At 41.0% G+C, this 25,660-nt stretch overlaps 1 protein-coding gene across 5 annotated transcripts in view; it reads left to right on the forward strand.

Annotated features, from left to right (window-relative positions):
* rgs12b (regulator of G protein signaling 12b) overlaps positions 1 to 16,972 on the forward strand; it is a 118,621-nt gene extending 101,649 nt beyond the window's left edge. For 3 of the 5 annotated variants that reach the window (XM_060926399.1, XM_060926398.1, XM_060926401.1), the window contains 8 exons: positions 66 to 160; positions 3,044 to 3,238; positions 3,613 to 3,686; positions 5,485 to 5,611; positions 8,825 to 8,924; positions 13,017 to 13,084; positions 14,143 to 14,239; positions 14,547 to 16,972. In XM_060926399.1, the coding sequence (XP_060782382.1) occupies positions 66 to 160; positions 3,044 to 3,238; positions 3,613 to 3,686; positions 5,485 to 5,611; positions 8,825 to 8,924; positions 13,017 to 13,084; positions 14,143 to 14,239; positions 14,547 to 15,100 (1,310 nt within the window). In that variant the 3' untranslated portion in view covers positions 15,101 to 16,972. The remainder of the gene's footprint in view (positions 1 to 65; positions 161 to 3,043; positions 3,239 to 3,612; positions 3,687 to 5,484; positions 5,612 to 8,824; positions 8,925 to 13,016; positions 13,085 to 14,142; positions 14,240 to 14,546) is intronic. The other 2 variants (XM_060926402.1, XM_060926400.1) reach the window with 2 other exon arrangements.
* Positions 16,973 to 25,660: the final 8,688 nt, after the last annotated feature.

Below are 25,660 nucleotides of genomic sequence, written 5' to 3' on the forward strand. Positions count from 1 at the left end.
CAGACTCTATAAGAGTTACTCGAAGTGGATATGAATGAGTATGTGTGTGTTTGCTGTTGCTTTAGGCTTTTCAGGCAATGACGGGCGCAGAGAGTCACAGGGTTCTTTATCTTCTGGTGCGAGTCTGGAGCTCGGCAATTCGGCTTCAGGCAAGAACGAGGTGAGGAACCTTGAGCTGAAATTCTGACCACACGCACCAGCTATCTTGTGGCAAATAAACCACATTACCCTTGTGTACTGTCTGCTTTTACAGTTACAGTCTCCTTTAACTGTAAATGAACTTCACTGACCCGCTCAGTGCAGATTTGGTTATAATGTATTAAAATTTTAGCACATTATTTAAATGTGTACAAAAATATTTTGGCTAGTTTTATTATCCCCCGCTGGCCGAAAGGCCTGAAGGGGGATTATGTCGTGGCGATTTCCGCCTGTCCATCCTGGGAAGGGTGCTCACCTTCTGAAATCAACTCCTCTCACAATTTTTGTTGGAATTTCACAGAACTTGGCAGGGTTCTTTGTTATATGTCGGTAAAACGCAGCTTGCAATTTTGTTGAATCCGGTCACATTTTACCAGAGTTACAGCTCTTGATTAACAAAATTATACTTTGACAATTTCATGAGTGTGTTTTCCTTCTGAAATCAACTCCTCTCACAATTTGTGGAGGAATTTCATGAAACTTGGTAAAAGGCGTTGTGATATGTCGGTAGTACACATATTGTTATTTTGTTCAATTGAGTCGCATTTTACCAGAGTTGTGGCCGTTGATTTACAACCTTGTACTTTGACAATTTCATGAAGGCGTGCTTGCCTTCTGACATCAACTCCTCTCACAATTTTTGGATGAATTTCTCGAAGCTTGGCAAAAGGCCTTGTTATATGACGCTAATACGCAGATTGCGATTTAATTTTGATTGTGAAAATTTGACCAGAGTTTTGACCCTTGATTAAATAACTTGTACTTTGGCAATTTCATGAGGGTGTACGTTCTTCTGAAATCAACTCCTCGCACAGTTTGTGGAGGAATTTCACCAAACTTGGCAAAAGGCTTTGTTATATGACAGTTATACGCATATCGAAATTTCGTTTAATTTGGGCAAATTTTACCAGAGTTATGCCGCTGATTATTAACAAACTTGTACTTTGGCAATTTCATCAAGGTGTGCTTGCTTTCTGAACTCAACTTCCCTCACAATTTTTATCCCCCGCTGGCCGAAAGGCCCGAAGGGGGATTATGTCGTTGCGATGTCCGTCCATCCATCCCAGGAAGGGTACTCACTTTCTGAAATCAACTCCTCTCACAATTTTTGGAGGAATTTCATGAAACTTGACAGGATTCTTTGTTATATGTTGGTAATACACATATTGCAATTTTGTCCAATTCAGTCGCATTTTACCAGCATTATGGCACAGTTGCCAGCAGGGGGTATTGTGCTCTCCGAGCACTCTTGTTGGATATTTATTTCTGAACTCTGTTTTAGGTTAAATTGTTGCCACGTAGTTATTTCTACCTCCAGCTTTGCTCTGATTGGCTGCACGTAGCCAGAAGAGGAAATAGTCAGAAGTTGTACTTGCACATACGAGACATACACATGTAATGAAATCATCTGTCAGCAATTCTAAAGATCACCCAGGTTTTTTTGGGTTTTTTTTTAACTGAAGCTAATATGATTATCTCTGATACTTGCATGTAGATATGCTCGAATACAGATGGATGACAAATTAAAGGAAAAATCAAAATTCATTGTTTTAGTAAAAGCTTCAGTGCATCTTGGCATCGATTCTACAACGCTCTGGAAGTGTACTTAGAGGGATGATCACTATTATCCCAAATGATAGTTCCTCAGTTGGTGTTTTGATGTATTTTATTCTATTTACATTCACTGGATATGAGCAATCACACGCTCTGATTGGCTTCTACTAGGATATCAGCTCATACACCGTGATTAGAGAAAAACAAAATAGCGGAGTGTGCTGCTGAACCAACCGAGGACAAAATAAAAACTACTCGAAAACAAAACCATGGAAAAAAAGCAACAAAATATGGAAAGTGTTTGATAGTAAGAACGTATCGTTTTACAAGAATTATTATTATGGCGGGCAGCACGGTGGTGTAGTGGTTAGTGCTGTCGCCTCACAGCAAGAAGGTCTGGGTTCGAGCCCCATGGCCGGCGAGGGCCTTTCTGTGTGGAGTTTGCATGTTCTCCCCGTGTCCGCGTGGGTTTCCTCCGGGTGCTCCGGCTTCCCCCACAGTCCAAAGACATGCAGGTTAGGTTAACTGGTGACTCTAAATTGACCGTAGGTGTGAATGTGAGTGTGAATGGTTGTCTGTGTCTATGTGTCAGCCCTGTGATGACCTGGCGACTTGTCCAGGGTGTACCCCGCCTTTCGCCCGTAGTCAGCTGGGATAGGCTCCAGCTTGCCTGCGACCCTGTAGAACAGGATAAAGTGGCTAGAGATAATGAGATGAGATGAGATGAGATGGATAGAATAAAACAGTTATTCCACTCAATCTCGTCGTATATGGATTATAGCCGACTCGGTGCTACGCGCCTCATCGGCTATCAGCTCATATACGACTCGATTTCGTGGAATAACTGTTAAATGTAAAGGTCATCATAGAATTCATCCTCATCAAAACATTCAGTGAAAGCTCTTGCCCTGTGGATGGGGGCGGAGTCATCCTGGAAGAGACCACACCCTTCAGGATAGAAATGTTCCATCGTGGAATGTAAACGATCCCTCAGAAGAAGTTTGAATTGATTTTCAGTGATTCGTCTCTCAAAGGGGACTCAAACTATGCAAGCAAAATAAACAAATTCCCCCACTGCATAACAGAGCTATCATTTTTCCTTTGATTTGTCACTTATCTGTATGTCCTTTCAGTTCCAGCTTCGAACCAGGCCACTATTGTGTTTTTTTTTTTTTTTATAAATCCACTGTACGCTTAAAGATTTTTTCTAACATTTTTAAACGCTTGTATTACATCCTCTAACTACATTTTCTCTTTCTCTCCTTCCTTCCTGTTTGTCTCTGTCTCGTAGGGAGAGGTGTCACGTAACTCTGTGTCGTTATCGGAGCGTGCTGTGCGTTACTGTAACATTAACCTGCCGGATGGGTCGTGTTGCTCAGTACCCATAAGGCCCGGCGTGTCCATCCGTGAGGTTCTACTGGGCCTGTGTGAGAAACTCTGCATCAACCTGGCAGCTGTAGACCTTTTCCTGGTGGGAGGAGAGAAGGTAGCACCTGAATAAAGGCTTTTCAATTCATTGTTGCTTTTGTATGCTGCATAGATAGTAATGCAAATTAAATTAAGGCACGTAAATGTTCAGTGCTTTTACTGCACTGCTGGTAGACAGACAGCTAAAGGTTTGTCTAATTAACACAGAGTAACATTGTCAGCTCTTAAACAAAGTTACCCAGATGAACAGATTCACCACTTCTACAAATTCTTATTTATTTATTTTGTACCAAACTGTAGTGGTTCAGCTCTCATGTACTGTATGTGTGGACTTTGAGTGTGCGCTTTGAGTGTGTTGGCGTGATTCTGACTGATATCTAATCCTCTGCTGTTGTGTTGTATAATAATAGTGTGTATTGTCTGTGTGTAAAGCCTTTAGTATTAGACCAGGACTGCATGACGCTGTGTTCACGAGACCTGCGACTAGAAAAACGTACATTGTTCAGGTACAAACAGCACACCTGCTTCAATCCACTCAACCATTTAGCCGTGCATTCAGATATTCAGCTTCCGGAAATACAACCCCGATTCCAAAAAAGCTGGGACAAAGTAGAAATTGTAAATAAAAACGGAATGCAATAATTTACAAATCTCAAAAACTGATATTGTATTCACAATAGAACATAGACAACATATCAAATGTTGAAAGTGAGACATTTTGAAATTTCATGCCAAATATTGGCTCGTTTGAAATTTCATGACAGCAACACATCTCAAAAAAGTTGGGACGGGGCAATAAGAGGCTGGAAAAGTTAAAGGTACAAAAAAGGAACAGCTGGAGGACCAAATTGCAACTCATTAGGTCAATTGGCAATAGGTCATTAACATGACTGGGTATAAAAAGAGCATCTTGGAGTGGCAGCGGCTCTCAGAAGTAAAGATGGGAAGAGGATCACCAATCCCCCTAATTCTGCACTGACAAATAGTGGAGCAATATCAGAAAGGAGTTCGACAGTGTAAAACTGCAAAGAGTTTGAACATATCATCATCATCTACAGTGCATAATATCATCAAAAGATTCAGAGAATCTGGAAGAATCTCTGTGCGTAAGGGTCAAGGCCGGAAAACCATACTGGGTGCCCTTGATCTTCGGGCCCTTAGACGGCACTGCATCACATACAGGCATGCTTCTGTATTGGAAATCACAAAATGGGCTCAGGAATATTTCCAGAGAACATTATCTGTGAACACAATTCACCGTGCCATCCACCGTTGCCAGCTAAAACTCTATAGTTCAAAGAAGAAGGCGCATCTAAACATGATCCAGAAGCGCAGACGTCTTCTCTGGGCCAAGGCTCATTTAAAATGGACTGTGGCAAAGTGGAAAACTGTTCTGTGGTCAGGCGAATCAAAATGTGAAGTTCTTTATGGAAATCAGGGACGCCGTGTCATTCGGACTAAAGAGGAGAAGGACGACCCAAGTTGTTATCAGCGCTCAGTTCAGAAGCCTGCATCTCTGATGGTATGGGGTTGCATTAGTGCGTGTGGCATGGGCAGCTTACACATCTGGAAAGACACCATCAATGCTGAAAGGTATATCCAGGTTCTAGAGCAACATATGCTCCCATCCAGATGACGTCTCTTTCAGGGAAGACCTTGCATTTTCCAACATGACAATGCCAAACCACATACTGCATCAATTACAGCATCATGGCTGCGTAGAAGAAGGGTCCGGGTACTGAACTGGCCAGCCTGCAGTCCAGATCTTTCACCCATAGAAAACATTTGGCGCATCATAAAACAGAAGATACGACAAAAAAGACCCAAGACAGTTGAGCAACTAAAATCCTACATTAGACAAGAATGGGTTAACATTCCTATCCCTAAACTTGAGCAACTTGTCTCCTCAGTCCCCAGACGTTTACAGTCTGTTGTAAAGAGAAAAGGGGATGTCTCACAGTGGTAAACATGGCCTTGTCCCAACTTTTTTGAGATGTGTTGTTGTCATGAAATTTAAAATCACCTAATTTTTCTCTTTAAATGATACATTTTCTCAGTTTAAACATTTGATATGTCATCTATGTTCTGTTCTGAATAAAATATGGAATTTTGAAACTTCCACATCATTGCATTCCGTTTTTATTTACAATTTGTACTTTGTCCCAACTTTTTTGGAATCGGGGTTGTAATTATTCGTCCATTTATTAGTTTTGCAATGTAAGAATGCAAGGTTTAACGTTGTGAAGTCTGGTGTCTGGTTAATGATGCGTAGTAAATAATCCAGTTATTGCCCTGCTCTCTCAGGCTGGATCTGGTGCCCATAAACCGCTCTGTAGGGCTGAAAGCTAAACCCACCAAGCCTGTGACTGAGGTGCTGAGGCCAGTCGTGGCTAAATATGGCCTGCACTTAGGAGACCTGGTAGCCAGGATTGTGAGTATCACATTCACTGATGTGCTCTGAGCACAGCTGAACATTTCCTCTTGGGTTATTCGGCGTGTTTGTTTATTCTTATTTGTTTAATCTAATTATGACGCATGAATAACTTCAGGTCATTTCCATGGCTGGCAATTTTCTTTAGTCTGTATGGCAGCGTTTGTATATCAAAGTCTAGTTTAGTCAGACCACACGCCTCCTCCTCCAATTGGACATTTAAGAACAAAATGTCAGTTCTCGGCCACTCCGATATCTTTACTGGGTTTTGCATGCACTTCTTTAATATTAGTTTTATGAATAGAAAGGTTTGGAAAAAATGACTAAATATCACAAGTTTTGTTTTTTTGTTTTTTTCTCTCCGCACTCCACTGAGATGGCAGAGATCCCACACTGATACCGAGATGTGATGAAGTATAAGAAAAACAGATTAAATCAATAAATGATGATGTAGAGTGAGTGTGTTGCTGATTGCTGGGGCCTTCCAGAATATTCACTTAGTGTTTACAGGACCTTAGAAGTTTATGTTTGGATGCTGACCTACAAGTTAAGATGTGAAACACAATGTTCCATGTTACATTGGGCAGTTTTATAAAAGTTAGTACCTAGGCTGCCTTAAAATTTTGAGTTCACTGAAATTAATATAGTAAGTTAACACAGTGAGGCGAACAATTTAACTTACTATATGAATTTCAATGTACTCAAAATTTTAAGGCAGCCCAGGCACTAACTTTAAAGGAGATATGAAGAACCTTTATTTTTAAATACATTTCTGAGTGGGTAGTATCTCCATCCTTGACTCTTGTATGCTGCATAAATGGGAATTTAAAAAAAATATTTTTGAGAGTTAAAATCGACCACAAAGTTGGCATTCGAGCTGCCCCGCTGAGCCAGCCAGCCCTGAGTGCGTGACGTCACGGCGGTAACCGGTTTTAAGGCCGAGGCCTTTGACAGCTATAGACCAAAGTCATACTGTATAAATAAAAATTTATGGTGAAAGTAAGAAATACTGTTACCGACTTGCTCAACTAAGACTGATTTGATTTCATTAATTGTGAGTTGACTCTCATTAAAACAGGATGGGTGTTATAACTTATGCAACATACATGTACATGCATGCATTTTCACTGATTAAACTGGAAAAGGCTAATTTAAATAATCAGATGAACTGAGACAATCACATTCTGAAGCAAATTAAATAATCTTATACCGCTAACTTAAACACACAATACAAGTTACATGTATTAATCTAAATGCAGGTAAACAACATGTTGTTTTTTTATCCAAATGAGAGTCGGAGCTTACCCATCTGCGTTCTCGCTTCTTGAAGGCCGAGCTTGTGGCCGATTGTTTTGGAAACAATCTGAATTTCAGTTGTTCATTCAGTTCTCCGTTCATTCGCTTCTTCCACATAAGGGCGAGATGGCAGCAATATCCAGTTTAGAAATCAGACAGCTGCTCCACTCATTCTCCATTTTCTCCATACTGTGTACTCCGCCGTTACTGCTCGGCTCAGGCAATTACTAAAACCCGGGACGGAACGGGACGTCACCAGTTTTAGCAACAACTGCGGGGGAGGTCACTGCCCGAGCGATAATATGTCCTGTCCCATTCCGGGTTTTACCAACAACCCTCAGCTCATGCTCCGAGAGAACTGGTGCAACTGAACTTACTTTCCTTTTAAAAAATAAATTAAATAAATGCTTTCCTTTTCTTGTAGTTTTCTTTAATTGTTGATACTGCACCCTCTTCCAATACGGGCTTATAGCCAACGCTCCTCAACAGATCAGACGCTTCGTACGAGTCTTCAGTAAAATGTGCAGAGCAGATGAGAGACCACTTCATAGGCGCCCAATGTGTCCGTGAACTTCTCGCAAAACACGTCCAAATCTTTGCAGTTTGAACATTCTTGGGCCATGAATGCAACGTAAATCCACCTTCTGTCATGTTGCTGGCGGGTGCAACAACACATCTACATGGCATGGTGATAAATTAGCTCAAAATGGAGGATCGGAGCTGCAGTCAGCTCTGTGTTTTAGTATTGCGGAAATGGCGATGAGACCGATAGACTTCCTGCTGTGACGTTACGGACGTCAAGGTCATTCACTCAGACCGCTACCTATATAAATCACTTTGATTGTAAAAATTACTATATTAGATTTATTGTTAACGCTTAAAACTATTCCTGTGCCATTCATGAGGTCTCAAAGCATTTATAAACAAAAGTGAGGCCATGGCGCTGCGTATATAGTCTGGCTAACGCGACGTCAAAGCTCTACGAGCTATTGGTCTGGCCAAGATATTAAGCCCAACCGTTTCCCAGAGCCCGTGGTTGACCTGCCTCCCTGAAATGCCTCAGTTTGCTACTGGTCGAAGCCAGAAAAGGCTGTGACGAAGCTTAAACCAATCACATCACTCTTTCCTCTGACGTATGTGACGCGACAGGGCTAACTGGTAGATTAAACCATAGACATCCTATTATTAAACTCTTACCGAAGCCGGTTGGAAGCAAGGCGAAAACGTCCTTCCTTTCAATAAATACCTCCAGGGCTGCTCTTTGCTCCATTTTCAATGAGAACTTCCCGTTGAATGCTTTCAATACAGCATTCGTGAATGAAGCGCTTCCGGCATAGATTCTGTAAACAATCTATGGCTTCCGGTCGCAGTTCTACTACGTCAGTGCCTTGAACACGCCTCTACCCAGGGCCGTTGGAGATGCTCAAAGTTGATTGGTTCCCGATTTTTCGGGAGCTTGGAAGAGCTGTAGATAGCTTGCCTGGCCAGACTAAGCTCGCAACAGGCCCTCGTGTTGCGTCACGCTTAGGATGGGCGGGCCCAGGCTACTGCGTATATGCTTTAAGTTAAAACAACAAATAATTTTTTATGGTGTATTAATATGTGAAGCTTATTTTAGTCTATCCTGTTAACACTGTGGTGAGTCAGGCTTCTGTTCAGAAGTGTCACTTTGTCCCTTGACATAATACACACTGATTGTACCTGTTTCCAACGTCATCACTTTTCTCAGAGGTGTTGTTGAACAGTTCCACGTGGTGATTAATCCAGATAGCTGGAGAACATTCTGCCGGGGAACATTTCAAAGTTTGAATGACATTGTTTGGTGAAAACACAATGTCCTGGTATTTTTGTGTGGAGTGAGTGTGATGCTGGTTAGTAAGCGTGTGTGTGTGTGTGTGTGTGTGTGTGCGTATACAGAGTGGGGAGAAGGAGCCACTGGATTTGGGCTTGCCCATTTCCAACCTGGATGGACTCAGAGTGGTGCTGGAGGCGGCTGAACATAGCGGAGCTGCAAAAGGCAAGACACATCAGCTGAGGAAACTTTAGCACTTCTGTGACTCATTCAAAATTTCACAGCACATGAAATATGACTAATAATGATCATTTTCAATATGAAAAATGCAGTATGAATATCATCGATATGTCAAATATTCAGCAGCATGGTGGTGTGATGTGGCCTGACCAGAAGACTTTATTACCACCCTGAAGATGCTTATCAAACAAGTCCCTGTGAATGAGCTGTTACTATAGAAACAATAATGTATTCGAACAAGCACATTAATATCAACCTTTCATTTGAACCATTGTCACAGCAGTGGGTATAGAAAATTAATCCACACACACTCTGCCCACCATCAGCAATTCTCGGGTATCAGTATATATACAGTGTCTTGCAAAAGTATTCATCCCCCTTGGTGTTTGTCCTGTTTTATCGCATTACAAGCTGGAATTAAAATGGATTTTTGGAGGGTTAGGACCATTTGATTTACACAACATGCCGACCACTTTAAAGGTGCAAATTGTTGTTTTATTGTGATGCAAACAATAATCAAGATGAAAAAACAGAAATCTGGAGGTATTCATAGGTATATCATAGGTATTCACCCACCAAAATCAATACTTTTGTAAAGCCACCTTTTCCTACAATTACAGCTGCAAGTCTCTTGGGGTATGTCTCTATTAGCTTAGCACATCTAGCCACTGGGATTTTTGCCCATTCCTCAAGGCAAAACTGCTCCAACTCCTTCAAGTTAGATGGGTTGTGTTGGTGTACAGCAATCTTCAAGTTATGCCACAGATTCTCAATTGGATTGAGGTCTGGGCTTTGAGTAGGCCATTCCAAGACATTTAAATGTTTCCCTTTGAACCACTCCAGTGTAGCTTTAGCTGTATGTTTAGGGTCATTGTCCTGCTGGACCGTGAACCTTCATCCCAGTCTCAAACCTCTGGCTGACTCAAACAGGTTTTCCTCCAGAATTGCCCTGTATTTAGTGCCATCTATCTTTCCTTCAGTCCTGACCAGCTTTCCTGTCCCTGCAGATAAAAAAATGTCCCCACAGCATGATCCTGCCAGCACCATGCTTCACTGTAGGAATGGTGTTCTCAGGGTGATGGGTTTGTGCCACACATGGCATTTCTCATGATGGCCAAAAAGATCAATTTTAGTCTCATTTGACCAGAGAATCTTCTTCCATGTGTTTGGGGAGTCTGCCACATGCTGTTGGGCAAACTCCAAACGGGTTTTCTTCAGCAATGCCTTTTTTTCTGCCCACTCTTCCATAAAGCCCCACTCTGTGGCGTGTACGGCTTAAAGTGGTCCTATGGACAGATCCTCTCATCTCCACTGTGGATCTTTGCAGCTCCTTCAGTGTTATCTTTGGTGTCTTTGTTGCATCTCTGATTAATGCCCTCCTTGCCTGGTCTGTGAGTTTTGGTGGGTGGCCTTCTCTTGTCAGGTTTGTAGTGGTGCCATATTCTTTCCATTTTGCTATAATGGACTTAATGGTGCTCTGTGGGATATTCAAAGTTTGGGATATTTTTTATAACCCAACCCTGATCTATACTTCTCCACAACTTTGTCTCTGACCTGTTTGGAGGCTCCTTGGTTTTCATGTTGCTTGCTTCGTAGTGTTGTAGAGTCAGGATGCTTCCTGAACAGGTTGATTTATACAGACATCATGTGACACTTTGATTGCACACAGGTGGCTCTTAATAAACTAATTATGTAACTTACAGTGATGCTTGAAAGTTTGTGAACCCTTTAGAATTTTCTATATTTCTGCATAAATATGACCTAAAACATCATCAGATTTTCATACAAGTCCTAAAAGTAGATAAAGAGAACCCAGTTAAACAAATGAGACAAAAATATTATAGTTGGTCATTTATTTATTGAGGAAAATGATCCAATATTACATATCTGTGAGTGGCAAAAGTATGTGAACCTCTAGGATTAGCAGTTAATTTGAAGGTGAAATTAGAGTCAGGTAGTTTCAGTCAATGGGATGACAATCAGGTGTGAGTGGGCACCCTGTTTTATTTAAAGAACAGGGATCTATCAAAGTCTGATCTTCACAACATGTTTGTGGAAGTGTATCATGATACGAAAAAAGAGATTCCTGAGGACCTCAGAAAAAGCGTTGTTGATGCTCATCAGGCTGGAAAAGGTTACAAAACCATATCTAAAGAGTTTGGACTCCACCAATCCACAGTCAGACAGATTGTGTACAAATGGAGGAAATTCAAGACCATTGTTACCCTCCCCAGGAGTGGTCGACCAACAAAGATCACTCCAAGAGCAAGGCGTGGAATAGTCAGTGAGGTCGCAAAGGACCCCAGGGTAACTTCTAAGCAACTGAAGGCCTCTCTCACATTGGCTAATGTCAATGTTCATGAGACCACTATCAGGAGAACACTGAACAACAATGGTGTGCATGGCAGGGTTGCAAGGCGAAAGCCACTGCTGTCCAAAAAGAACATTGTTGCTCATCTGCAGTTTGCTAAAGATCATGTGGACAAGCCAGAAGGCTATTGGAAAAATGTTTTGTGGACTGATGAGACCAAAATAGAACTTTTTGGTTTAAATGAGAAGCATTTTGTTTGGAGAAAGGAAAACACTGCATTCCAGCATAAGAACCGTATCCCATCTGTGAAACATGGTGGTGGTAGTATCATGGTTTGGGCCTGTTTTGTTGCATCTGGGCCAGGACGGCTTGCCATCATTGATGGAACAAAGAATTCTGAATTCTACCAGCAAATTCTAAAGGAAAATGTCAGGACATCTGTCCATGAACTGAATCTCAAGAGAAGGTGGGTCATACAGCAAGACAACGACCCTAAGCACACGAGTCATTCTACCAAAGAATAGTTAAAGAAGAATAAAGTTCATGTTTTGGAATGGCCAAGTCAAAGTCCTGACCTTAATCCAATCGAAATGGTGTGGAAGGACCTGAAGCGAGCAGTTCATGTGAGGAAACCCACCAACATCCCAGAGTTGAAGCTGTTCTGTACGGAGGAACGGGCTAAAATTCCTCCAAGCCGGTGTGCAGGACTGATCAACAGTTACTGGAAATGTTTAGTTGCAGTTATTGCTGCACAAGGGGGTCACACCAGATACTGAAGCAAAGGTTCACATACTTTTGCCACTCACAGATATGTAATATTGGATCGTTTTCCTCAATAAATAAATGACCAAGTTTAATATTTTTGTCTCATTTGTTTAACTGGGATCTCTTTATCTACTTTGAGGACTTGTGTGAAAATCTGATGATGTTTTAGGTCATATTTATGCAGAAATATAGAAAATTCTAAAGGATTCACAAACTTTCAAGCACCACTGCATGAAGTGAATTGGTTGGACCAGCTCTTATTTAGGGGTTTCATACGAAAGGGGGTGGATACCTATGCACACACTAAATTTCTGGGGTTTTTTTTTCATCTTAATTATTGTTTGTGTGAAAATAAAACAACAATGTGCACCTTTAAAGTGGTAGGCATGTTGTGTAAATCAAATGGTGCTAACCCTCCAAAATCCATTTTAAATCCATCTTGTAATGCAACAAAACAGGACAAGCACAAAGGGGGATGAATACTTTTGCAAGACACTGTATAAATAGGCGTAGCAATGAAATCACTGGTGTTTGTTAGATTAATTGATTGATTGATTGATTGATTGATTGATTGATTGATTGATTGATTGATTGATTGATTGATTGATTGATGATAATTGATTCCTTTTATCATTGTCTCCATCTCTTATTTATACCCCACCTTCCTTCAGGATAATAAATTAATATACTGGAGTGTTTTAAAATATCGTTTACATTTGTTTTCTTATAAAATTATGAGACGTTATTATGAGACGTCATTGCTAATTAGTGAACAGGAAATTACTTTTTTTTTTTTTTTCCTCCACGGACTTCTTTTATAATGTCTAAGCCTGGTTACAGGATTCTTCGTAAATCATTTGTTTGGTAAGGAAGGACTAAAAATTTAGACAGCTTATCGTGTTTGATTCCTTTCTAAATTCGTTAGCTTATCTGTTTCAGCTGTGTAAACACTGAGCACAGTATCTGATCTCGTTCTTCCTTGTTCTGCTTCTCTCCTACAGACAAACAGAAACTGACCTTGTCAAAAAGCCACGGCCCGCCACTGTCCACCCGAAGCCAGTCTGCTACAGTAAGCACATGTTATACCTGTCTAAATTCACTGTGTTAAAAAAAAAAAGCCCACACTTTTCTGTCGCGCTGTCTCCTCTGTCTCTTTGGCCTGTGTGGTGGAGGAATCTGTGCATGGCCAGCCCCTCCACCTCTTCTCTGTCTTCCTGAGGCTGTGTGCATCTCAAGGCCCTCCTGGATCTGTGGATGATCTAACCACACTCTCTCCCTCCCTCCAGCAGTCTTACAGTTCATTCAAGGCTAATTTAAGGCTAATCTCCAGGATCTAGTGGGGTAATGTGATGTGACGGGAACAGAGGGAAGAGCGGCTGTCTCTGGATTTGGGGGTGTGTTACGCTGGTGGTGGTGGTGTCGGCTGTTGTGCTGTGCTTTGGTGGATTGGAGCTGAATATATGTAGTGACTGTAGCGGTAGTAGTGTTTGTGTGTGTATGTGGATGCAAGCTCAGGAAATAATCCATTTCCCCCTTATGAATTGGACATCCCCCATTCTCAAAGAAGAATCCCCACAGGGCATTTTTCCACTGCTCGCTCAAAAACAAGAACTGTCCCAAACAAAATCCACTGGGACTTGCGGTTAGTTCATTTTCCACCCACTAGAGAGATGACTGAATGATCCCAGTGATAACACTGAAAGGGGTTGCTTCATCATTACAGCGTGTGATTTATGCCATTGATAAGTTCAACATGGGAGAAGTTCTCGATTAACCTTTCTTTGGTCCACCAGCTTACATCAGCTGCAACAAAATTATTAATAAAGTCTCACTGGCAAAGTATTACCAGTTGCTCAGGATGCCTTTGTGTCATGAATGTTTCACTTTAGGCATTTTTTTTTTGGGGGGGGAATAAAAGCTGGGGCAGGTGACAAATTTATTAGATCCTGTTGGTACCTATTTGACCAGGTGCCTAAAACCATGCAACTTGGACACTAAATCAGTGATGAATGAACAAAGAAAATGGCACAAAAATTCCAGTACTTTGTGCAGTGGAAAAAGACCCTAAGCAACTTCAGCCCTCATGCACCATCCCTAACGTGCCCCGTTCTCGTTGTGACCACCCAGGCGGAGGACAGATCATCAGGGAAGGCTACGACTGTCAAAACCAGGGCCCAGGTGGAAAAGCGAAAACAGAAAAAGCTTAATATAGATGAAGTTGAAGGTAACGAATCTTGCCCTCTGTCTAACCTTCTTTCCTTTTCTTTATACCAAATTGTCATTTTAAATTAACTTTAAGTTGCTTGGCTACATCTCTTGCTTAACCAGTCTGAGTTGGCTGACAGCTAATGCTAGCACACAACACCAAATTTGATACTAATACAAACCTGATCTTTGACAGAAGAATGCTCTCTCTCTCTCTCTCTCTCTCTCTCTCTCTCTCTCTCTCTCTCGAGCACTGCTTTCCTCAAATACCTACTGAGGTCATTTTTTTCCTGGATGGTGGTTTAAATTGTGTGTTTTCTAACCAGAATTCTTCGAGCTCATATCCAAAGCACAGAGCAACCGAGCTGACGACCAGCGGGGTCTGCTGAACAAGTCTGACCTCGTCTTGCCTGACTTCCTGCGCCTTGACCCTGACACGAATCCCGAAGACGTCCCCATCAGCTCCACCCCTGATCCCCGCAAGCCCCGTCCACGCTCTAAAGAGAATGGCTCTGCCCTCAGTGCCAGCCACCATACACAGAGCTTGGATTCGGGCGTGGAAGGGCCAGGTGGCCTGAGAGCTTTCATGCCACTCCATAGGAACCCCGCTCCCTGTAAGCAGGCGACGTTTGACCCCACCCTCTCACCCATCTCACACAGTCATGGTGAATGGAAGCGAGAGAGCAGGGCCCAGGCACTGGAGGAGGAGGAGCATGGTACGGACCTGACGCTGGTGGGTGAAGGTGATATCGCCATCCCTAACAGCCTGCTTCTTCCTCCATCCCCTTTGCCCCTCCCTCGCTCCCCAGATCGGCCCCACCTTGTCAGAGAGGACGCTTGCCAGGACAGCTGTGCCCAGCCAGGTACCTCTCCTGTGTGACCTGTGCTTTCCCTCTCGCGCACTCCTCTCACGTTCTTCCTGAAGATCTGCGTGTGTGTGTTTTATCGAGTGCTGTGGATTTGCTGTTGTTGTTCTCTTTGCCAAACCTTGTCAAAGCTGCGATTTTCCCTTGTACATACGTTACCCTCTACGAGCACTTTACTGAACTATTGGAAAAGAGACATAGAGATATATACAAACGCTAAAACTAACAAGCTTTTATTGCCTTCGTTAGAAAGGTTTTGTATGTCCAGTCACATTTCATGACTCACGAACACAACAGTTGGTTGACATTAAGCTTCACTATTATAGGAAGCTCAGTAGAGATGATTGTAGACAGTGTGATTGTCACTGAGTGGTTAATGACAACCGTCATGCTCTCTCCGGGAGAACATGTGCCCTCGCAAAACCATAGGAATTATAACGAGCATAAATTCATCAATGAGAAAAGCAACGACCATTGCATCACCTCCTGAATTTAACCATTTTGAGTTTACAGTCATGAAACAGAAGATCATATTGGCTCTCTGATATCTTACACAAAATTCATACAACAACAACAACAAGAGTGATTTCACATGAATGAAGTTCGACGCAAGCCCTGGCTTTCACCCTAACATTAACCCGTCAAAATCTTAGCTTATTATTTAGTTCTTAATATCTTAAAACATATTCTTCAGTGAAACTAATCGGATATGTATGTAGTTATGAGATTAAGGAATGTAAGACTGGACCCAATAATGAGTCTTGGGAGTGTAAAGGGTTAACCATTGGGAACTTTATATATAAAGCTGGATTGGAAAATTAATCCGAATTGACACGACACCCATGCTACCTTTCCGGCTTCTTGCCTAATGTCATGACAGGCTTCAACAGGTGCAGAACTCGACCAGTGACAACGGCTGTCTTCATGGTTTATTATATTGTAACTGTAAATTCTTTCCTTAAAGTGTGCTTTAGAGTTATAATAACAAGCGGGATCCTCAGAAACAAGGATTGTTCTAGCGGTTAATGCTTGGTAGTTCTTTACTTTTCTAAACGGTGTTACAATGCGTAAGGGGAAAAGTTTAGAACGATACCAAAATAGATCAGGACTGAGGTTCCCAAAGCACTGCAGCCTCAAATCATTGAATGGTTGAACGAGCATCACAGTACCGTTGCCTAAACATTAAATATGAGCATCAAAGTACAATTGAGTAGTTTTTTTTTTCTTCACTTTGTCTCATTAATGATCACGTGGTTGACCGCAATGTCAGAACAAGAAGAAACTTGTTACCGTCACTGCCGTTACTCAACCTGCAGACTACCAGGAGGCTTCAGTTCACTGTAAAGCATTCCCATTATCTTCCATCATTAGGAACCATTCATTTCATGTGAAAAGTGAATAAATAAAAAATCATGTTTGTCAATGCAGTGTGAGATGGCCAGATCGTACCTGTCTGTGGTGAGCAGTTCCCTGAGTTCTGAATGCTTACAGGATCTCCGATTCCCACAGTGTGCTGTTCTTGACACTCATCTAGAACTCTGTTTCGTTCAACAAGCAATTCAACAATGTTTACACAGTTAACGTCCACGCTCTCATCTTGCATATGGTATTATGTAATATAATATATCCCGACAACCTTAATTTATCTAATTTGTGTGCAAAGTATGTTTTACTAAATGACAAAGAAATATTGTGTACAGGTTTTTGCTTGTATCCGAGATACCAGCGTTGTTGAATTGCCTGCTATTTTGCTGTAGACGCTGAGATCCAATCACATTTCCTGTAGCAGTTTTGTTCAGATGACGATCCACTCCGGTCTGTGCCATATCTCTGCATTTCTGTATATACAGTTAAATAAACGTTAAAGCGGACATCTTTTGCTCTAATTTACTGTGTGTCTTTTTTCCTGGCCTGTGTCTTCTTTCTGTGTATGTTCTTTCCTTTTACAGTTTCTTTCTTATAGATGCATTGTTCAATGATAATATTAAGAAAGGAATAAAACACAGCACTGTTAAAGTAATAAATGACGAGGTGGTGCGATATGGCTCGACACATAGTGGAGTTACTGTTATCGCCCATAGGTTGATTTTCCAATGACAGCGTGTCACAAAGTTTTTCATGAAGTTAATAAAACAAAAAAGCTGCTTGTCGTGTTACCAAGACACAACAAAGCCCTTTGTCCTGAAGGCCCATGTTATAAAGAAATAACTCTGTTACAAAGCCTGACACTGGAGACTCTGTCCATAAATGTTGCATAATAAATGCCCACCAAACATTTCCCTGTAAATCAGCTGTTACGAATAAAAATAGCTTATTAGACAGACCATTTAATATAAACCTGTGATTTGTCTTGTAGCCAGAAATACTGTAGGAGCTGCTGGTATAGAATATTAATCAGCGCTTTATGACCAGTCAGAACCAAGAAATCAACAGCGCTCTGGAATAAATGTTTTTATTCTATCCGCATTCACTGGATATGAGCAATCGTGCGCTCTGATTGGCTACTCTAATACTAGGATATCAGCTCATATACCATATAGAGAAAAACAAAATGGTGAAGCGTATTGCTGAACCAACCAAGGACGAAATAAAAACTACTTGAAAACAAAACCCCAAAAAATACAAAAAAGCAACAAAATATGGTGGTATTTAATGGTAAGAACGTATCTTTTTTTTCAAAAATTATCGCATTTTCACAAATTGCTCCTGTCATTTCCGCCAGTTTGTTTACATTCTTCATCATTAAGCATTACAATTTATTGATTTTATTTTTATTTTTTCATTTATTTTTTTTTTAGACTGGTTCAAAAGCTCAAAGAAGTTTGAAAATTACATACAGTGGCATGCAAAAGTTTGGGCACCCTTACTGAAAATGTCTGTTACTGTGAATAGTTAAGTGAGCAGAAGATGAACTGATCACCAAAAGGCATAAAGGTAAAGACGACACATTTCTTTTCAGCGTTTTCTGCAAGATTTGTGTATTATTTTTGTTTTGTACAATTGGAGAGTGAAAAAAGAAAAGGAACACCATGCGAAAGTTTGGGCACCCCAATACATTTGAGTTCTCAGGTAACTTTTACCAAGGTTCCAGACCTTAATTAGCTTATTGAGCTGTGACTTGTTCAAATTCTTCATTAGGAAAGGTCAGATGATGCAGATTTCAAAGCTGTATAAATTATCTGACTCCTCAGACTTGTCCCTAAAATCAACAGTCGTGGGCTCCTCTAAGCAACTCCCTCGCATTCTGAATAATAAAATAATTGATGCTCTCAAAGCAGGAGAAGGCTACAAGAACGTAGCAAAGTGTTTTCAGGTAGCTGTTTCCTCAGATTGTAATGTTATTAAGAAATGGCAGTTAACAGAAACAGTGGAGATCAAGGTGAGGTCTGGAAGATGAAGAAAACTTTCTGAAAGAACTGCTCATTGGATTGTTAGAAAGGCAAATAAAAACCCCTGTTTGACTGCAAAAGACCTTCAGAAAGATTTAGCAGACCCTGGAGTGGTGGTGCACTGTTCTACTATGCAGCGACGCCTGAACAAATATGACCATCATGAGAGAGTCATCAGAAGAAAACCTTTCCTGCATCCTAGCCACAAAATTCAGCATCTGAAGTTTGCAAATGAACATCTAAATAAGCCTGATGCATTTTGGAAACAAGTCCTGTGGACTGATGAAATCAAAATAGAACTTTTTGGCCACAATGTGCAAAGGTATGTTTGGAGAAAAAAGGGGGCCAAATTCCAGGAAAAGAACACCTCTCCAACTCTGAAGCATGGGTGTGGATCGATCATGCTTTGGGGTTGTGTTGCAGCCAGTGGCACAGGGCACATTTCATTGGTCGAGGGAAGCATGGATTCGAATAAATACCAGCAAATTCTGGAAGCAAACATCACACCATCTGTCAAAAAGTTGAAGTTAAAAAGAGGATGGGTCCTACAATAAGACGATGATCCAAAACACACCTTAAAATCTACAATGGAATACCTCAAGAGGCACAAGCTGAAGGTTTTGCCCTGGCCCTCACAGTCCCCTGACCTAAACATCATTGAAAATCTGTGGATAGATCTCAAAAGAGCAGTGCATGCAGGAAAGCCCAAGAAACTTGTAGAACTGGAAGCCTTTCGCAAAGACAAATGTGTGAAAATCCCCCAGGTAAGAACTGAAAGATTATTAGCTGGCTACAAAAAGTGTTTACAAGCTGTGATTTTTGCCAAAGGGGGTGTTACTAGGTACTAACCATGCAGGGTGCCCAAACTTTTGCTTCGGGCCCTTTTCCTTTTTTGTCATTTTGAAAATGTAAAAGATGAAAATAAAAAAATTGTTTTTTGCTTAAAATATAAAGGGAATGAGTCATTTTTAACTTTATGCCTTTTGGAGATCATTTCATCTTCAACTTGCTTAACTGTTCACAGTAACAGCAATTTTGACCAGGGGTGCCTAAACTTTTGCATACCACTATAACTGAAATTTCCAAGGAAGAATTAAATAAATGTCAAGCTATTCTATACCTCGGCAAGACGGCACTTTCTCCCCCCCAAAAAAAAAAACACTCAAGTAAATTCGTACAGCCATTGAGAGGTTTTTAAGAAGCTCAGCTAAGTGGAAATGATTTAGGTCAGACATTTTGTTAAAAAAAAATTATTTATCGAATTTGCTAAAAATAAAAATGCTCTGTTTCTCAAAATCCAGTGAATGTGGATAGAATAAAAGAGTTATTCCACTCGATCTTGGAATAACTTGGAGACTTGGTGCTACGCGTCTCATTGGCTATCAGCTCATGTACGACCTGATTTCATGGAATAACTCTTGAATATCACACTATGTGAATAGGAACCTTCTGTGTTGTCATACACACCACAACTTCTAGCTTGCCATGAATGTGATAGTTGGTTTGACTCATCATTAACTAATTTCTCAGTCTAGAAAAAAATATACATCTCTTACTGTGAAGGGGGAACTGACTAACAAAGCTAGCTAGCTCACACGTGCTTAATATCAGGATGAATTACGCCTGTTAGGTTGCATTACATTAGTAACTAAAATTAACAGCAGGATTCCTGACAAACTACAAACGCATCTGATGAAGGGAATCGGTAAAGTGATCGTTAGCTGGAGATCCAGTTTCCTCCCCCAGTCCAAACACGTGCAGATTAGGGCAACTGGCTGCTCTAAAGTGCCCATAGGTGTGAATGTGTGTGTGAATGGTTGTTCATCTCTGTATTAGCTCAGTGATAGACTGGCAACCTGCCCACGGTGTACCCCACCTTTCAACTGAAGTCAGCTAGGATTGGCTCCAGCTTCCCCGTGACCCTGATGGATAAGCAGTATAGATAATGGATGAATTATTATTATTATTATTATTATTATAAATGACTATAATGTTTTTAGTTCATTTTGACTACTATAGAATAGCCACTTATAATTCCCATTACATTCAAGTTTCAAATATAAAAATAGGTACCCTTTGATAAAATAGCTTTCTGATCCCATGTCCATACAGTAAATGCAGCGTATATATTTACTCTATGAGGCAGTAGCCACAAAAATGACGCGTAATCCAAAAATGAACAATTTAAAAGTCACAGAAGTAAAATATACCAAGTGTCTGTACTTTATATTATTCTACTCTTACAGTTTTCGAAACCTCTGAACTGAGGCTGACATACACATGCTGTCACCATGACCCAAACTCTTATTTCCCGGAAAAGGCCCGGTGCTAGAGCTCAGCGGTCTCAATACTCTTTTCAACAACTTCCTGTAACGACTTGGAAGTGCGTCACATCTCCATCACACATGGGACCACTGGCCAGGAAGAAGGCAAAGAAAAGGGGGACGAACTGGAGCAGATTTTAAAATAGGAACGCACTTTCCCTCAGTAATAAGCATAAACATGTCTGAAAGCGATTTCTTTAGTCTACTCCATTTATTTCGAATGGTGAACCGAATTGTATACACTCACCGGCCATTTTAATAGGAACGCCTGTATGCGTATTGCACGACTGTTACACTCATTCTTACAACATGACAAAGTGGCCCCGCCTCTATATGAGGCAGTAGCCACAAAAACAGATGTAGCCTACTGAAATTATCTTTTTAAAGTAAATATAACTATATATTGTGTTCACACTGAGAAATGCAAACAAATTTAGTAAAATCCGGGCTGAGCATATTTGTTGACCTACTAAAGTATGGAATGATAGAAACCTTTTGCAGAGACTTGTAGAAAATGACATCTCTCATCTCATTATCTGTAGCCGCTTTATCCTGTTCTACAGGGTCGCAGGCAAGCTGGAGCCTATCCCAGCTGACTACGGGCGAAAGGCGGGGTACACCCTGGACAAGTCGCCAGGTCATCACAGGGCTGACACATAGACACAGACAACCATTCACACTCACATTCACACCTACGGTCAATTTAGAGTCACCAGTTAACCTAACCTGCATGTCTTTGGACTGTGGGGGAAACCGGAGCACCCGGAGGAAACCCACGCGGACACGGAGAGAACATGCAAACTCCGCACAGAAAGGCCCTCGCCGGCCACGGGGCTCGAACCCGGACCTTCTTGCTGTGAGGCGGCAGTGCTAACCACTACACCACCGTGCCACCCGAAAATGACATTAAAATGGAAAATATATACCGTATACCTGTAGAACAGTGAACACTGTTGGTTCATCAACTATCCAACTGAAAGATTTTTAATTAAATCTCTTCTAATAACCCATGTACTGGTGTATTATATTCATAGTTAAACTATATAAAAACATATGCTGGTGTGCTCTATACCCATCAGTCCTTTTGCTCTCTCTCTCTCTCTCTCTCTCTCTCTCTCTTTCTCCATTAGCTATGCATGGAGGCCCAGTGGAAGCGAATAGCTGCTTAGACAGGCTTTGTTTCATTAGGATGCTGGAACTGGGCTAAAACAAACCCAGTCTGTTTCCTTTCTCACTGCCGCTCTCATCCTTCACACTGTATCTCCCTCTTTCTCTGCTCATGGTACAAATGTAAAGGAAGTCCTCTAAAGGCAGCAATCTCTGGGCTCAGTTGTAATACATCAGATGATGACATGTCTGCTGAATCCTTCTCCTGCTCTCACTCTCTTCATTTGTCGTCCAGTGCTCTCTCTCTCTCTCTCTCACATTACTCTCAACAAGGCCTGTTTGTTCTGAGCCGTTGTGCTGAATGGAAGAGGGAGAGTAATGCTCGGCAAACTCTGAGCCTGAATTTTGAATGAAGTGCTTCTAGTGTGAGTACGGATACGATTCAGGGAGGAATTTGAGCTTATCTCGATGACCTTGCCTATTTCAGCTGCTTTCACATGTCGCCTTTTTTCAACTAGTTGATATTTCATTTTCGATCCATAGATCCATCGTCAGGGCTAACAACACAAATCTAAAGTGAATGAAATAATAACCAGACACTGATGAAGCTACTAACATTAAAGCTTAATTCTTTCCTGTTCAATTATTAAATGCCATTCAGACAGATTTAAGCCTTAACTTGGCTTAACTACACTGTCAAATGGCTATTCTCTTTACGAGCTTCTCTGTATATACTGTTACCGGTCTTTTTTTTTTTCCCCCAGGAAACGATTTATTGTCAGGTGAGCTCTTGTTAGTGTATAACACTCTCAATACATATTGGCATTATCAGCTGAACCGAGCCCTAATGCCACATCTTGTTAGAGACCAGGAAAAGATCTTGAATGTTTGTTCTTGTTCGTACGATGTGTATTTTCAGTCCAGAGCTGTCACAAGGCTTCTTTTGGCTTACCAAGTCTCATTAAGATGCTCCTTTATGACATTTTAGATACTAGAGCTGGCTGATTTGTAGGCCAGAAACATCACAGATGTTTGAATCAACTACAAAGATAACTATGTAAATGGTGTACTAAAATATGGAAACTATCACAAAGTAAACATCTATATTATGTAATTACATGTAAGGTATGTAATTATGTCTCCCAGGCGCTGTTTGTAATTTTGAAACATGTTTCAACGTGTTTATATCCAACGCTTTGAAAAATTTCAACCTTTTGAACGTTTTAATTCATGATGTTTTGTGAATGACATTGACCTTTTTCTGGACCAGAAACGAGCTCCGCCCTGCTCCTTATTCTCTTTCCTTCCTCATCAGTTTCAGTCACTGGGGTTATTTACAGTAGTTTCATTTTCATCGCAATTCACCTCACAGGCTCTAAAATAACAAACTGCTCATTTGAGAAACAGAAAGGAGCTGAAATACAAATTGTAAACCTGAGTTTAGGATTAAACACGTAATGGGAATGTGTTATTAAGTTATAAAATAAAAGAGCTGATCAGGTTTCCAGTATGCAAATGCAGGCAAATCGCATGTTACAGTGATCATCAGGGGAAGCGTGATGGGTATGTAGGACTGAAGGTGTTTCAGTTTGCATTTTTATATTTTATTGAGGCAGTATTTTATATTTTGGTGGTGCAGTGAATAGTGTTGGTGCATCACAGCTCTAACTCAGGAGTTTCACCTATTTTCCCCGTCTGAATGAGCAGGGGCGCAGATAGGATTTTTGAACTGGGGGGGGACTGAGCTGTCAGCAAATGATTCCATTTTGTGTAAATGCATATATGTACTGAAGCTTCAATTCAATTAGAATTGTGAGTTTTCTAACTGAATGAACAATGGTAGACAAAGGCCTACCTGGTCAACACCTAGCCATACATGATCAAATTATTATTTGTCTGGTATGTTAATCACGCTCCAAAACTTCATGTCTTCTGCATGTTTTATTTAAACATTTGCTGATCTCAGCAGGATGAAGAATCTCATCACAGAAACTTTAACTGTAACTTCTAACAAAAAGGGAATGTCCAAAAATTAATAACAAAATAAAATTGAAATGATTCACACTCGTGCCTTCATGTAAATGATTAGAAACATAAAATGTGTATGAAAACAGAAGTATAAACACTTGAACAACAGATTCACACAAATAAAAATAAAAAGTATTTTTTCCAATAAACAAAATTGATAGAAAAAATTCCCTCTGCAGCCAAACAAATTTACCATCTAGAAGCAGACTCAATAGGTCCCAAAAACATCTCTCCGCCGCTTCCCAGTTTAAAAACTGGGACATCATGGAACATGGAATTTGAAAAAAATGGACAGTTAATGAAATGAAATCCCCAACGTTTATGCTGGTAGATGCTGGATTTCAATGCTTTTCCGACTTCAAACTTCAAACTTACGAGTACAACTGAACGCACCATTAGTCGTAGCAGAAACACCAAATGGATGAGCTGTGCAGTGTTATTAACCGAGAATTATGTGGAAAATTGAACACCTTGCTTTCCCAACTCTGCAAGGATCTGCTCCAGCCTTTCCCCTTCTTGAATCGGTGTAATGTGGATTGATCACTGACAAGACTACTGCTGCTGCCATTTCAACTTTGTGCTGCAATGTAAGTTAGTCTAACTAACGGAACATTAATCCTCACTTTTTCTACCTATGTTTGGCGCCTTACATAGGGACAGTGGGGGGGGGGGGGGGGGGGGGGGGGGCAGATAGGGGTCACTATAAATCTGGGGGGGGGACATGTCCCCCCCCGTCCCCAGTACCATCTGTGCCCTTGTGTACGAGTTTCCTCCGGTTATCTCATATGGCCCTAAAACATGCCAGGAGGCTTGGCGAGTCTAAATTGACCCTTGGTGTGAATGCGTCTTTGTTCATAGTGTTCACTGAGGGTGCATCATCCTCACCTCACTCTGAGTTCACTGTATAAGCTCCAGATCCACCACAACCCTCACCAGGATAAAGCACTTACTGAAGATAAGAATGTCAATTTCTTGATGATAGTAAAAATATAGACACTTCTATGCCTCTTTCAGCTAACGTCATCTGATGAATTTATTATAAAGAAAAAAAAAACAAATCCTTAAAGCTAGACTACCTTTCAGATTTTTCAAGTGTAGGTCATAAAAATAATTTTCCCGACACCCAATTATTTTTGTTTAGTGGACTGAAAGCTACTGAATTTGAGTCACAGATGTCCAATTTTATTAGTTTTTTAAAAATAAAACAATGAATTTAGTGCCACGTGGCCCTAAATTCTCCGCTATTTTTTTCCTGCTTCACCATGACGCAATACAAGATACTACGTCATGCATCACGTAGTGGGCTTTCCCTGTTCACACAAGGCATTGTGGGATACAAATTTGAAACTCGAGAGTAAAATGGAGGACGCGAATGAAACGTGAAAGACTGACTACAGTAACGGAAAGTGAGAACAAAAGACGTTATGTTATATGTGAAGGAAAGGAAACGCAGGACCAAACTAATAAATATCAGTGGTCAGTGAGCACCTCGGTGTGATCATCTGTTTGTTTAGCGACAGAATGATGGGACTGTCAGTGCACGGTCAAAGGTAAACCTGCGCACACGCACACGGACTTCCTCTGTCTGCTTGACTGCACGAAGCGAGCGATTTCGTGCATGTTATTTGTTCGGGAATCCGCTCAAATTAAATAACTTCTCAGCCACAGAATGGCCTGATATTTTGTGAGATATTACAGAAATAAACATATATCACAATGACCAAAT

The sequence above is a fragment of the Neoarius graeffei genome, chromosome 7, assembly GCF_027579695.1.
Source record: "Neoarius graeffei isolate fNeoGra1 chromosome 7, fNeoGra1.pri, whole genome shotgun sequence".
Taxonomy (NCBI): domain Eukaryota; kingdom Metazoa; phylum Chordata; class Actinopteri; order Siluriformes; family Ariidae; genus Neoarius; species Neoarius graeffei.